The sequence below is a fragment of the Dermacentor variabilis genome, chromosome 1 (assembly GCF_050947875.1).
Source record: "Dermacentor variabilis isolate Ectoservices chromosome 1, ASM5094787v1, whole genome shotgun sequence".
NCBI classification, from domain to species: Eukaryota; Metazoa; Arthropoda; class Arachnida; order Ixodida; family Ixodidae; genus Dermacentor; species Dermacentor variabilis.
Genome location: NC_134568.1, coordinates 115,134,728 through 115,151,409, shown reverse-complemented (window position 1 = coordinate 115,151,409; position 16,682 = coordinate 115,134,728). Strand labels below are relative to the sequence as shown.

Genomic DNA, 16,682 nt, shown 5'->3' with positions numbered 1-16,682 from the left:
ACGAGAGTCGATAAGATTGTATATTTCTTGTCTATTGCCCACTCTACCTACTCCTTCACATATTCACGTACACCGCCCCCCCGATATATATATATATATATATATATATATATATATATATATATATATATATATATATATATATATTACTGCGCGACCTGCGGCTCGAGTTACATTGCGTGCAATCGCGGGCTTCTTCACGCTCAAACACTTCTATGGAGCTCGTATTGTGCAATAGAACGCTGTATCGGGAGTTTCTAATGCTGCTCTACAAGTTTATCATTGAGAATATTCATCTAATTAACATAATTGAGAAGTTAATGAACACTAATGATCTAATCAGGGGACTGCAAAAAATATTCTGAGTATCTCCAAGCGATGGCAAACAACATTACCTTGGTTCTCTCCAGCTACGCAGCATTTGCATATGTTAACGTCTGGCTCAAATTAAGTGAAACATCCCGTATACTTATTTGCAATTTCAATTATTCTCCACGGTTTCCTATTTCACCGCCGATGAAGGCAATAGGGTGGGACGTCACCAAAGGTCACGTTAACAAGTGCGAACACCCCGTATGCCGATTGTGGAAAGGCGTGAGATCAAGTAGAAAACAGTTGATACGGTAAAATTCTTATTGCTTCAGGTTTACATGCCGTGTATAGATTGACAATAGACAAAAATCGTTAATCTGGGCCCAACCTATGTACGCTGTAACCAAGCGCAGGTACCGGTGGATAATACGGAGCTGCGTTTGAGATAAGCCACTGAAGTTGCATACTGCTGAGATTGCCGTAGAGCCTATTTGTAGACTTTAGTATACATAAAGTGTATACTTCCGCATTTGTTGACCACGTGATATGATCTGCGTAGTCGCTCTCGGCAATCCCAAGACAGTCTTCACAGTTGTCATAGCATGACTTTTGCGGCAGTGGAATAAATAAAGCAAAAGGCCGATCCAATTGTGATAATAGATGGTATGAACGCCAACTTTAGCTACAAGCGGATTCCAAACAGGCATCAAGCAAGCAGCACTAAGGCTCATAATGTCTGTAGCTGACAACGCGGACTTTGTGAGTGTGCGATGAACCGATGTCGCGAATGTGGTGTGTGCGTTGTGTGTCGTCCGATTCTGTGAGATACTTTTCACATTGTCTTCATACATCGCTGCATCACTAACAACGCGCGGTTTTTCGTTGACTGATATCCTGCACTATAACCTCATCAAAGTTTCTCATTCACTTAAAGTATGTGCCAAATTCTCTGAGCACACCCAGTATTTCGCAGGCGGTATGCCTGCGCGGCCACGCATATGAGTACCTCATATCCGTACGGATTGCTATGACCTGTCATCGGAGCGGAAAATTAGCGCTAACGTACGTGCGGGCATCACATTTGGCGGTACGCTGGAAGATATGCTACAAATGCGCTCTATTACTCATCGTCGCTGGCGATAATGCAAGCACCTGAAGGGCCCTGTAACGACTTTTACAAACAGCGCATTCATCCATGTGGGCGTTCCAGTCCAATACGATAGCTCACAGCATAGAGTTTCTCACTATAACACCTAGAGGGTAATCTGGCGCCACCGTCTATGGGAGTTTCTTAAGGGGGCACCGTGCCGTCATGGGAATGACGGTATATGTGTCTGCGAGGCTCGTGTTGGCTGGTGTTGTAAGAGGCTTCGTCTAAAACGTGGATATGGCTACGCAAATAACGCGTTCTCAAAGTAAAATCTTCATAAAATGTTTCCATTCACGCATATTACATCTTTACTCACCCACGATGCATGACCAAGCGAAGAAAAGCAAGAACAGACGACCAACTGTTTCAAAGCGAGCGCGAACCTTGTCGTCTGTCCTCCAACTTTAGCGGCCCGCTGATACTTTTTACGTAACATGTAGTCGTACACACAATAACAAGTTCTCATAGTTAAACAAAACATTTTTTCGCGTAATAATAAAGCTAAAACAGCTTTTCACGTGCTGTTCTAGAAGAAAATGAATCATTGTGACAGAAGGGACGGTACTTGCCAAGCGCGTCTTCAAGGTGTCCTGCCTCTACGAGAACGATGCCAATCCGAATCCACAATATACCGGCATTCACATGCATACCACAGCGCAGCAGCGCCAGATTTCCCTCTAGGTAATGTAGTGAGAAACTCTATGGCTCACAGCGCTTGTAATACAACTTGTCAGCGCATTTCCTGTTCATGAAAAAAGGATGAAAAATGTAAAAGAAAAGCAACCCGTTCCGGCGCGCATGGCGCGCAGAGAGAGCGAGAGAGAGAGACAAAAAAAAAGGAAAAGGCGCTCACACTCCTCTGAGCGCACACGCCCGGCGCGCAGAGTTCCTGCGCATGCGCGGAGCTCTTGCGCATGCGCGGCGGTGCGCGTCTGTCCGCGTCAGTTTGAATTCTGAACGAGTGCGCCAGGCACGTAAACGCAGGTAAACGCTTGTAGCGGTGTGCGGTGCCTGCCTGAACGTTGGTGTCTGTGTACGCGTGTCTTTTTGTGGCATCACACATCAATTACACTGAACGGTAAGCTTTAGCAAAGATGTTTTGCGTCAATAGATCATGATTAGGTAAGCGAGTTTCGTAGCGCGAACCGGCTGCATGTAGAGCAGGTGACTCGGGTATAGCTTCGGTTTGTCGTTGACATGATTTGATAACGCGCTCTTGTTCTCGCTTCTACGATACGGTATGTTTTACGGCGAGCGATCGCTCGGGCTTGTTGATTTTAGCGTTATAGTTGATGTGCGTAAAAAAGGAAGTACACCATGGTCTAACTTGATACTGAGCTGCCACTAAGCAGAATGTGCGTGTTGGGCAGCCAGTGTGGTAGATCTCATTTCGTGGCGCTCGATGCGGCCGCGATGAATGCTGCGCTGCATGTGTAGTGAAATTTTCGTGACACGCTTTACGTATATATCTCGAAATTGTCTTAGCATGAAGAATTTTCGAACAGACACCTATAGTTGAATAACTGCTAGCGTACTCGGATGAAAGGCCGTGTTTGCGGGGCCTGCATCAGCAGTGTGTGCGCTGCCGTTTTCGTATAGTTTAAAAGTAGCAGTATTTTTAAGGTACCTGGCAAACCAATCTAAATAATTTTGGGATGTTACCGCAAGCAAAACACGAGACCTGAAGAAATATCTAGCTTCTCTAGATTCACCCAATCTATTTATATGCAACCACAAACGCTTTTGGAGCATGAAACCTGCGATAAGTTCAGTTACTCGCAGCTTCGCAACTTAGGCGAAAAAATTATCGAATAATAAATTAGTCGCTCCGAGAAGCACCTTTACACGTTTTAAACTGGAGGCATTGTGTTTGACGGTAGCTAGAAGTTTTTTTGTCTCTTTTATAAACAGTTTAGCAACAGGAGTTATCTTTCGGACTATATGAAAAGCGTTAGACGCCTTTCTATACTTCGGCGTTACGCAGTTTACGTGCTGTTAATCACCAGGCTGCTGCTGGCGCAGATTCGCATTGTGCCAGTCGTGCTTCGTATGAAGCCCTTGTCGTGCGTAATAAGTGTTCCGGTTTTCATTACTGTTGCATGTAGTGCCGTCGTCTTGGATAGACTGTATATTATATGCGCTGTATAAAAGAAAAAAGAGCCAGATTATCCATTTGGTGGTGTTTTCTTAGCAGATAACGCACAGGTTATTCAAATAATTTCGTGGACATTGCACTTGTTCTACCCTTATCAACACACCTAAGAGATCGTAACATGTTTTAGTTGATAAGTAACGTTACCAATACGCCCCCATTCATGTGTATTCTACTGAAAGTGTGGCAAATGTATTCATCTCGAAGTATGAGAAAAGAGAGATTGCAGACTGTTCGAAGCGGAAATAAATTGCAATTCTTAACGTGATTGTTCAAAACTGCAGTCACTATGCTGAGCATGTTCGTTCGGCATGGGCATATTGCATTAACACCTGAAAAATGTGCACAGTCCAGCCGGGTATCTTTGTTTCAACAATTATTATTATTGGAATCGTCTGGGATTCTCGCATTTCTTTTATTTTTATAAGTAAACTGTGTGTCACATGACCCTGTCTTGAAACGAAACGTACGGTTGCTGGCACCGGCGACCATTACGGTTGTCTAACTGCTTAGCATACTGTAATATAACGAGACGTCACAATGGTACTGATTATTATTGTCATGTAGTGTTTAGTCAGAGGTAAACAAAGTTAACTAGAGGCAAAATTGATGAGAGCAAATTATATAGCAAACTACTATTGAACCGTAAAAATAACTCATCGAATAGTTTTCCCTCACCTTGTTGCATTTGCTTTACGTGTGTGTCTCTGTGTCCTTATCTTCCGTGCTGTACTCGTGTGGCCATCAATTAAGAACTTGCCCAACCCCTTGTCAGCTTTATTAAACAAGGGATTCAAGTCAGTTGGATCTAATACTGCATGTCAAGTGACTGACGTGTTATTCGTTTTATCTAAATATTATGGACCGGCAGTACTTGGCAAGCATTAAATCACAATATTTTTTTATTGCACTTAAGCTGCAGGCGTCATAGATTGCCAGAAAATTTTCATGAAAACAGCCAGGGAAGGCTTGGAAAAAGATCGTGAAATTTTAAAATGACCACATAGGTCGCTGTCTTGTTATATTTCATACAAAGTTTCCAGAGAATCTCTCTAGTAAATATATTTTTAAAACGTTCAGGGAAATTTACCCATATATTGAAAAAAAATGAAAGTCAACCATACTGACATGGCATTTATAACTGAATTTATCTTCTTTTTGTTGTTAACTAAAAGTCCTGAACCACGAAATCCTAGAAAACATTTTCATCTTTGAAAGCAGCTTAAATAATTTACTGTAATAGAATTCATTCTAACTATTGTATCAGTTCTGTTTCCTTGGAGGTGCTTGTCTGTCGTGCCATGACAAAGTGGTCGCGTGGTATTTCGGGTACTCATGTGGTAAACCTAACTTGGAATCCTGTAAGCATACTCGAGAGGCCTCATTACATGTAAGAAACTAAGTGACCATATCAATACAATCAATCCATCTGCCGTCTGTTGAAGTTATAGCCCAAGACCCATTCATTTAAGAGTAGGCGAAAGACATTTAAATGTGCATTAAGTAAAATAAATTACAATCTTTGGCATGATGCTGTGAATACTCCAGTCACGTCTTGTGAGTATATCCCTATGTACGGGCATACTTAACTACCAACCAAAAAAATGTACAGACAGTCCAACTGGGTAACGTTTCAGCAATAAATATAGAGATAATTTGGGATAAGTACATTAATGCATCATATATGAACTTGTAATAAAAGGGAACATACTGTTGCTGGCACGAGCAGCAGTTGTGACTGTATAATTGTTCACCATACCATACAATAAAACATTGTATAATGGCACTGATTTGCATTGACAAGCAGCCATTAGTCATAGTTAAACCGCATGAGGTATTGACTCATTTGCTTTGAGCAAATATGTTAAGCTGCTTAATGAACATACGAAGAATACACACTTGTTATTTTTGTCTCATATTGCTCCATCTACTTTTTTACAGCACACCTCTGTATCGCCTTTGGGTCTAATGACACAAAGGTCAAGGCCAGCCTCGCGACAATGCTTGCCAAGGGGAAGTAGTGTAAATATTTAGTCTCTTTCCATAATAGCATAAGACATGTATTTTAAGAAATTCATCTATTATATCGCGCAATAAAAACAGTTAATTCATTGCCGGTACGTTTATTTCTTTTTTTCACTGCATGATTCAGCACTCAATTCTTTCTGTTTATGCAACATATATGAGAGTACAGCTGGTTCAGGAGCACTATTAACCTACCAACATTAATGCATAAGTGAAAATTAAAAGCAACAGGTGCATATGCATTAAAATTTTAAAATTTTATTGCTACCTTATGTAAACACAAATGTAAACTTACTTGTAGATAGCAGATAGCTATGGACTTATGGCCTTATACACTCTTCGTAGACTTGTCTATAAAATGTCTGTGTCTATAGAATAATGAAAATTCATGTTTGTTGACAATGTATGCAGAATATCATAGAAAAAGTGTATAGGATTATATAGTTCTGTTTTTGTAGACTGAAGTCTGTAGAATGTCTATAGACTATCTATAGACATTTTATAGACTTAGTCTACAAAAGTAGAACTGTATAACCCTTTATGCTTTTGTCTATAAACATTCTGCAGACATTTGTATCAAACAAATTTTCATTAATCTATAGACAGTCTATGGACTGGTCTATAGGAAAAGTCTATAGATAGTATATAGACATTCTATAGACTGCAGTCTACGACGGTAGAACGGTAAGCCCATACACTTGTCCATAGACATTCTGCGGACAACCGTCTACAAACGTGAATTTTAATTAATCCATAGACACTCTATAGACAGTCTTTAGACTCAGACTTTTTATAGACTAGTTTATAAAAGTGTATGGCCATAAGTCTATAGACAGTCGATAGACTCAGACTTTTTATAGACTAGTCTATAAAAAGTGTATGGCCATAAGTCCATAGACAGTTTATATACTCAGATTTTTTATAGACTAGTCTATAAAAAGTATAGCCATAAATCTATAGACTGTGTATAGACAGTCTGTAGACTCAGACTTTTTATAGACTAGTCTATAAAAATGTATGGCCATAAGTTTATAAACTGTCTGTAGACAGTCTATAGACTCACTTTTTATAGACTAGTCTATAAAAAGTGTATGGCCATAAGTCTATAGACTAGTCTAACGAAATGTCTATAGACAGTCTATAGACTTCATAGACAAATGTCTATAGACTGTCTATGGACTTTCTATAAAAAAATTTTGTAAGGGATAAGGCATAAAAGGCAGGGTCGTTTCAGAAGGCATAAATAATGGCTAGCCTTCTCATCGCTATGGCGATGGCTTTTCACCATTGTCAACGTAGACACGGAGAGCCAGACGACGCGTTTGACATACCGGATGACCATTTTCGACAGCATATTCGTCTCTTGAAGGAAACGATGCGGCTGTTGTGCGAGGAACTGGGAGGGGGGGGACTAGAAGTCGAGCAAGCGACGGGACTGTCCGTGGAGGGGAAGGTGTGTGCGTTGCGTTTCTTCGGCATCGGGAGCTTTCAAGTGTCTGTAGGGAGCCAGGAGACGATCCGTCTGCCGCAGTCGACCGTGAGCGAGTGCGTGCGAAGCGTGGCAGAGGCTGTCGTAAATGCAGGGGCCAGCAAGAAGTGGGTCCATTTTCCGAAGAAAAGGTAGCCAGGACAGAGGGTTTCCATCGGCGTACCCTTACAAAAATTTTTATAGAAAGTGCATAGACATTTGCCTATGAAGTCTATAGACTGTCTATAGAAATTTCTTTAGACTAGTCTATAGACTTATGGCCATACACTTTTTATAGACTAGTCTATAAAAAGTCTGAGTCTATAGACTTCCTATAAACTGTCTATAGACACTCTATGGACTTATGGCTATACTTTTTATAGACTAGTCTATAAAAAGTCTGAGCCTATAGACTGTCCATAGAATAATGAAAATTCATGTTTGTAGACAATTGTATGCAGAATGTCTACAGAGAAGCGTAGAAGCTTATAGTTCCACATTTGTAGACTAAACTCTATAGAATGTCTATAGACAAATGTCTATAGACTATCTATAGACTATTCCTATAGACCAGTCTATAGATAGTCCATAGACTTACGGTCATAGCCTTTTTATAGACTAGTCTATAAAAATGTGAGTCTATAGACTGTCTAGAGGGGGTCTGTAGATTAATGAAAATTCACGTTTGTAGACAAATGTCCGCAGAATGTTTATGGACAAAGGTGTATAGGGTTATACAGCTCTATATTTGCATACTGAAGTCTATAGCATGTCTATAGACAAATGTCTGTAGACTATCTATAGACATTTTATAGATTTCAGTCTACAAAAGTAGAACTATATATACAGTTCTACTTTTGTAGACTGAAGTCTATAAAATAGCTATAAGCAAATGTCTATAGACTACCTATAGACATTTGTCTATAGTCATTCTATAGACTTCAGTCTACAAAAGCAGAACTATATATTCCTATACACTTTTTTCTCTGATATTCTGCAGACATTTGTCAACAAACATGAATTTTCATTAATCTGTAGACACAGACATTTTATATACTAGTCTACGAAGAGTGTATAAGGCCATAAGTCCATAGCTATCTGCTATCTACAAGTTAGTTTACATATTTCTTTACATATGGTAGCAATAAAATTTTGAATTTTTTATGCATATGCACCTGTTGCTTTTAATTTTCACTTATGCAATAATGTTGGTAGATTAATAGTGCTCCTGAACCAGCTGTACTCTCATGTATGTTGCATAAACAGAAAGATTGAGTGCTGAATCATGCAGTGCAAAAAAGAAAACAAACGCACCGGCAATGAATTAACTGTTTTTATTACGCGATATAATAGATGAATTTTTTTAAAATACATGTCTTATGCTATTATGAAAAGACACTACATATTTATACTACTTCCCCTTGGCAAGCATGGTCGCCAGGCTGGCCTTGACCTTTGTGTCATTAGAACCAAAGGTGATACAGAGGTGTGCTGCAAAAAAGTAGATGCAGCAATATCAGACAAAAATAACAAGTGTGTGTTCCTTGTATGTTCATTAGCTTAACATATTTGCTCAAACCATATAAGTCAATACTTCATGCGGTTTAACTATGACTAATGGCTGCTTGTCAATACAAATCAGTACCATTATACAATGTTTTATTTTATGGTATGGTGAACAACTATACAGTAACAACTGCTGCTCGTGCCAGCAACAGTATGTTCCCTTTTATGGCAAGTTCATATATGATGCATTAATGCACTTATCCCAAATGATCTCTATATTTATTGCTGAAACGTTACCCAGTTGGGCTGTCTGTACATTTTTTTGGCTGGTATTTAAGTATGCCCGTGCACCGAGGAATATTGACACGTGTACTTATCTTTATCGGGCGACCACGTTTCGCCGCCTAACAAATGTAATCGCACAGCGCGGGACACGCCTGCATGTATCCGAAGTGTCTGGAAAGTTATCGACGCTTCTATCCGGCTGTCTGTTGTCGCCGAACCTTTTGTTATCTGATTTCATCACGTGACGCGAATGGTGTAGAACTTTGTGGAAGGCACGCGGGTCCGAACGATTAGTCTGAAACGTTCGACGACTGCTGTATAAAAGCGGACGCGCTTGACCCGCTGATCAGATTTTCGACGATCGCCGACTGTGTTCGCCGCTATCGTTGTGCTTTAAGTGTAGCCTATCTTTGTGGGCACAGGTTCGCCCAATAAAGCTAGTTTTGTCTTTCACAGTATTGCTACTGTGTTCTTTAACGTCACTACCACGTGACAATATCTCAGAAGACGTGACTGGAGTATTCACAGTATCATGCAAAAGATTGTAATTAATTTTGCTTAATACACATTTAAATGTATTTCTCATACTCTTAAATGAATGGGTCATTGGCCATAACTTCAACAGAAGGCAGATGGATTGAATGTATTGATATGGTCACTTAGTTTATTACGGGTAATGAGGCCTCTTTGGTATGCTTACAGGTTTCCAAGTTAAGTATACCAAATGAGCACCCGAAATACCACGCGAGCACTTTGTGTCATGGGACGACAGATATGCACCTCCTAGGAAACAAAACTGATACTATAGTTCGAATGAATGCTATCATAGTAAATTATTTAAGGCGCTCTCAAATATGAAACATTTTTGTAGGGTTCCGAGGTTCAGGACTTTTAGTTAAAGCAAAAAGAACAAAATGAGTAAAAAATTCCATGTCAGTATGCTTGACTTTCATTCTTTTTTTCAATAAATGGGACCAATTTCCCTCAAGTTTTTATGAGGTGAAACGTTTTAAAAGTATATTTAACAGAGAGATTCTCTGGAAACTTTGTATGACATATAACAAGACAGCATACCTATGTGGCCATCCTAAAATTCCCCGATCTCTTGCTGTTTTCATGAAAATTTTCTGGCAATCTATTACATCCGCATGTTAAGTGCAAGAAAAAATTATTGTGCTTTAATGCTTGCCAAGTATTGCCAGTCCATAATATTTATATAAAACGAAGAACACGTTAGTCACTTGACATGTAGCATTAGATTCAACTGAATTGAATCCCTTGTTTAATAAAGCTCACAAGGGCTTGGGCAAGTTCGTAATTGATGGCCACATGAGTACAGCACGAAAGACAAGGACACAGTGACACACACGTAAAGCACATGCAACAGTGGGAGGGAAAACTATTCAATTAGTTATTTTTAGGCTTCAATAGTAGTTTTCTATATAATTTGCTCTCATCACTTGTGCCTCTACTTAACTTTGTTTACCTCTGACTAAAGACTACATGGCAATATGAATCAGTACCATTATGATGTTTCGTTATGTTACAGTATGCTAAGCAACGAGAAGAAAGGGGGTTAACCGAGGGGCCCAATATTTATTAGTCATATCATAAGAAGCCAACAAACACTGACACCAAGTACAACATAGGGGAAATTACTTGTGCTTAATAAATGGAATGAAGAAACGATAAATTAATGGAAATTAAAGTGGATGAAAAAACAACTTGCCGCAGGTGGGAACCGAACCCACAACCTTCGCATGCGAAGGTTGTTGGTTCGGTTAAATGAAATGAAGAAACGATAAATTAATGGAAATTAAAGTGGATGAAAAAAAAACTTGCCGCTGATGGGAACCGAACCCACAACCTTCGCATGCGAAGGTTGTGGGTTCGTTTCATTCATTTTAATTTCCATTAATTTATCGTTTCTTTATTTCATTTGTTAAGCACAAGTAATTTCCCCTATGTTGTCCTTGGGGTCAGAGTATGATAAGCAGTTAGACAACCGTAATGGTCGCCGGTGCCAGCCACGGTACGTTTCGTTTCAAGACAGGTTCATGTGGCACACAGTGTATTTATAAAAATAAAAGAAATGCGAGAATCCCGAACTATTCCTATAATAGTAATTGTTGAAACAAAGATACCCGGCTGGATCGACTGTGGACATTTTTCAGGTGTTAAGGCAATATGCCCGTGTCGAACGAACATGCTAAGCATAGTGACTGCAGTTTTGAACAATCACGTTAAGAATTGCAATTTATTTCCGCTTCGAACAGTCTGCAATCTCTCTTTTGTCATACTTCGAGATGAATACATTTGCCACACTTTCAGTAGAATACACATGAATGGCGGCGTATTGATAACGTTACTTATCAACTAAAACATGTTACGATCTCTTAGGTGTGTTGATAAGGGTAGAACAAATGCAATGTCCACTAAATTATTTGAATAATCTGTGCGTTATCTACTAAGAAAAGACGACCAAATGGATAATCTGGCTCTTTTTTCTTTTATACAGCGCATATAATATACAGTCTGTCCAAGACGACGGCACTACATACAACAGTAATGAAAACCGGAACACTTATTACGCACGACAAGGGCTTCATACGACGCACGACTGGCACAATGCGAATCTGCGCCAGCAGCTGCCTGGTGATTAACAGCACGTAAACTGCGTAACTGCGTATCGGAAGGCGTCTAACGCTTTTCATATAGTCCGAAAAATAACTTCAGTTGCTAAACTGTTTATAAAAGAGACAAAAAAACTTCTAGCTACCGTCAAACACAATGCCTCCAGTTTAAAACGTGTAAAGGTGCTTCCCGGAGCGACTAATTTATTATTCGATAATTTTTTCGCCTAAGTTGCGAAGCTGCGAGTAACTGAACTTATCGCAGGTTTCATGCTCCAAAGGCGTTTGTGGTTGCATATAAATAGATTGGGTCAATTTAGAAAAGCTAGATATTTTTTGAGGTCTCGTGTTTTGCTTGCGGTAACTTCCCAAAATTATTTAGATTGGTTGCCAGGAACCTTAAAAATACTGCTACTTTTAAACTATACGAAAACGGCAGCGCACACACTGCTGATGCAGGCCCCGCAAACGCGGCCTTTCATCCGAGTACGCTAGCAGTTATTCAACCATACGTGCCTGTTCGAAAATTCTTCATACTAACACAATTTCGAGATATATACGTAAAGCGTGTCACGAAAATTTCACTACACATGCAGCGCAGCATTCATCGCGGCCGGATCGAGCGCCACGAAATGAGATCTACCACACTGGCTGCCCAACACACACATTCTGCTTAGTGGCAGCTCAGTATCAAGTTAAAATATGGTGTACTTCCTTTTTTACGCACCTGAACTATAACGCTAAAATCAACAAGCCCGAGCGATCGCTCGCCGTAGAACATTCCGTATAGTAGAAGCGAGAACAAGAGCCCGTTATCAAATCATGTTAACGACAAACCGACACTATACCCGAGTCGCCTGCGCTACATGCAGCCGGTTCGCGCTACGAAATTCGCTCACATAATCAAGAGCTATTGACGCAAAACATCTTTGCTAAAGCTTACCGTTCAGTGTAATTGATGTGCGATGCCACAAAGAAGACACGCATACACAGACACCGACGTGCAGGCAGACACCGCACACCGCTACAAGCGTTTACGTGCCTGGCGCACTCGTTGAGAATTGAAATTGACGTGGAGAGACGGCGCACCGCCGCGCATGCGCACGAGCTCCGCGCGCGGGGAGTGCGCGCGTCGAGGAGTGTGACCTAAATCCCCTTAAACTTCGTAAAGTAGTGCCACGCTTTGAAGAATGCCGCCTCCTCCGCGCGCGCTCTGTCCGAGGCCGACGCGGCGTTGCTATTGGCCTAATAGCATCACGTGGTCCCTCGCGCCTTGCTTCAGCGACATTTTTGCTCGAGAAGCCTCTACGGAGTGCCGAGGAGCGCATGTAGGCGCCGTTGCTGCGCTCGAGCAGTGTAGGTAGCGGAACGGTCGAGGAGGGAGCCTGAAAGAGAGGAGAAACGAGGAGGAGTGAAGGCAGAGGAGGAGAGTGTCACTACTTTACACAGTTTAAGGGGCTTTAGTGTGAGCGCCTTTTCCTTCTTTTTCTGTTTCTCTCTCTGCGCGCCGGAACGGGTTGCTTTTCTTTTCCATTTTTCATCCTTTTTTCATGAACAGGAAATGCGCTGACAAGTTGTTTTACAAGCGCTGTGGGCTATCGTGTGGATGGATGAATGCGCTGTTTGTGAAAACCGTTGCAGGGCCCTTCAGACGCATTATCGCCAGCGACGATGAGTTATACAGCGCATTTGTAGCATATCTTCCAGCATAACGCCAAATGTGATGCCCGCACATAGTACGTTAGGGCTAATTTTCCGCTCCGATGATCGGTAAAAGCAATCAGTACGGCAATGAGGTACTCATATGCGTGGCTGCGCAGGAATACCACCGGCGAAATACTGGGTGGGGTCAGAGAATTTGGCACATATTTTAAGTGAATGAGAAACTTTGATGAGTTTATAGTGCAGGGTATCAGTCAACAAAAACCGCCAGATGTTAGTGATGCAGCCGAGATATGAAGACAACGTGAAAAGTATCTGAGGATCGGACGACACACAACGCGCACACCACATGCGCGACATCGGTTCATCGCACACTCACAAAGCCCGCGTTGTCAGTTACAAACATTACGAGTCTCTGCGCTGTTAGCTTGATACCTGTTTGGAATCCACTCGTAGCTGAAGTTGGCGTTCATACCATCTATTTTCATAACTGGATCGGCGTTTTGCTTTCTTTATTCTACTGCTGCAAAAGTGATGCTATGACAACTGCGAAGACTGTCTTGGGATTGCCGAGAGCGACTACGCAGATCATATCACGTGGTCAACAAATGCGGGAGTATACACTTTATGTATACTAAAGTCTACAAATAGGCTCTACAGCAATATCAGTTGTATACAACTTCAGTGGCTTATACCAAACGCAGCTCCGTATTATCCACAGGTACCTGCAGGCGCTTCGTTATAGCGTACACGGGTTGGGCCCAGATTAACGATTTTTGTCTATTGTCAATCTATAGAGGCCTTGTAAACCTGAAGCAATAAGAATTTTACAGTATCGGCTGTTTTATGCTTCATCTTACGCCTTACCACAATCGGTATACGGGCTGTTCGCACAAGTTCACATCTCCATTGGTGACGTCCCACCCTATGGCCTTCACCGGCGATGATATAGGAAACCGTGGAAAATAATTCAAATTGCAAAGAAGTATACGGGGTGTTTCACTTAATTTGAGCCAGGTTTTAAGATATGCAAATGCTACGTAGCTGGAGAGAACCAAGGTAATGTTGTTTACCATTGCTTGGAGGCACTCAGGTTAATTTTTTGCATTCCCCTGATTAGGTAATTAGTGTTAATTAATTTCTCAATTATTTTCATTAGATGAAAATTCTCAATGGTAAAAAAATCGCAAAGCAAGATTAGAAACTCCCGATAGAGTTTTCTGTTCAACGCGTGCTTCATAGAAGTGTTTTTCCGAGCGCGAAGTCCGCGATTACACGCAATGTGACTCGAGCGGCCGGTCGCGCAGCAATATATATATATATATATATATATATATATATATATATATATATATATATATATATATATATATATATATATATATATATATATATATATGTGTGTGTGTGTGTGTTTGAAAAACTACGTAGAGTGGGAATAGACAAGAAGAAATATACACCTTATCAACTTTTTTCTATAGACTGTTTATAGACAGCGAATAGACAAAGAAATAGAAATCTTATCGAGTTTCGTCTATAGAAAGTCTATAGATAAATAACAGAGAAAAATGAATAGAGGCTGTGTCGACTTTAATTTATAGGTAGTCTATAGAGAGGAAGTAGACAAAAAAGAAACAAACACCTTATGAACTTTTGCTATAGACCGTCTATAGACTGCGAATAGACAAAAGGACACAGAAATCTTATCGACTTCCGTCTGTAGAAAGTCTATAGATAAATAACAGGGAAAATAAATAAAGCCTGTATCGTCTTTTGTCTATAGGTAGTCTACAGAGGGGAAGTAGAGAAAAAAGAAACAAACAATTTATCGACTTTTTTCTATAGACCGTCTATAGACTGCGTATAGACAAAAAGAAATAGGTTTCTTATCGACTTTCGTCTATAGAAAGTCTATAGACAAATAACAGAGAAAAATAGAGGCTGTATGGACTTTCGTCTATATGCAGTGTATAGAGAGCAGGTAGACAAAAAGAAACAAACACAGTATCAACTTTTTTCTATAGACTGTCTATAGACTGCGAATAGACAAAAAGAAATAGAAATCTTATCGACTTTCGTCTACAGAAAGTCTATAGACAAATGATAGAGAAAAATAAATGAGGCAGTATCGACTTTTGTCTATAGGTGTCTGTTGTGGGAAAGTAGACAAAAAGCAACGAACACCATATCGACTTTCTTCTATAGACTGCGAATAGACAAAAAGAAATAGAAACGTTATCGACTTTTGTCTATAGAATTTGTATCAACAAAAGTCCAAATCTATAGAAAGGCAAGGTCGTCTATAAAAAAGTCTATAGACTTTCTATAAACAGTCTAAAGTAATTTTTGTAAGTTTGCGAATAGACAAAAAGAAATAGAAATCTTATCGACTTTCGTTTATAGAAAGTCTATAGATAAATAATAGACAAAAATAAATAGCGACTGTATCGACTTTTGCCTATAGGTAGTCTATAGAGGGGAAGTAGACAAAAAAGAAACGAACACCTTATTGACTTTTTTCTATAGACTGCGAATAGACAAAAAGAAATAGAAACTTTATCGACTTTCGTCTATAGACATTCTATAGACTTTGTATCAACAAAAGTCCGAATCTATAGAAAGGCAAGGTCGTCTATAAAAAGTCTATAGACTTTGTATAGACAGTATAAAGTCATTTTTGTGAGGGTGGTGCTATTCCCGGCGTCATCGGATGAGAGGTTGGCAGCCTCATTGCCATTATCACACCCAAGGGTGAGCGAAAGGCTACATTCATGTACCGCAAGGAATACTACGCCCTAAACTGCATGTTTGTAAGTATACGTCACGTTTTCAAGTGTTGATTCTTTTTTAATCTTATGTTGCACTTGTCAACGGGGACTTTCTTTACATTTTCCCCAGATCTGGAAAGCGGACATGAGGATCCTGGTCGTGGATCATATGCGACCAGGGACGGACCATGGGCGCTATAACGTAAATCTATTCCGAACTTTTCTATTCCATTCTCTGCAATCAGCCCACCGCGATTGGCCAAAAACTTTTTTGAACCAACCCCACTTCACCTGTCTGTCAAGCGACGTCACGAAAACCGCGATAGCTCCCCATCTGATATCACGTGTACACACTGATTATGCATAATTTGACCGAACAAAACAAAGATAGTTATTTCTGATTCGACACCTTTTTGCGATTAGCCCTCGGCTATTGGTCAAAAGTTTTCAGGCTGCACCCTCTTCACCTGCCTTTCATGCGACGTCACGAAAGCGCAAAAACTTACCGCGTCAAAGTGACGCGTACGCGTTGAAGATTCATTAATATGCCGAACAAAACTGACTTTTCTTCTGAATAGCCGCAGGCTGCCCCGTTCCGAAAGGAATAAAAGATGGCTGCCGCCGATTGCTCCAGCACTGGCTACTCACCCCTGCCGGAGAGCATGGGTTTATTTGCACGTAATAAAACATCTTGCGTGACCGTGTAACGTTTTCGAGAACT

General features: G+C 40.5%; 1 protein-coding gene across 1 annotated transcript in view; it reads left to right on the top strand.

Annotated features, from left to right (window-relative positions):
- Nucleotides 1-16,162, top strand: part of LOC142582086 (cytochrome P450 4V2-like) — a 62,323-nt gene extending 46,161 nt beyond the window's left edge. The window contains exon 12 of the mRNA XM_075691515.1: nt 16,092-16,162. Within this exon, the coding sequence (XP_075547630.1) occupies nt 16,092-16,162 (71 nt within the window). The remainder of the gene's footprint in view (nt 1-16,091) is intronic.
- The last annotated feature ends 520 nt before the right edge of the window (nt 16,163-16,682 follow it).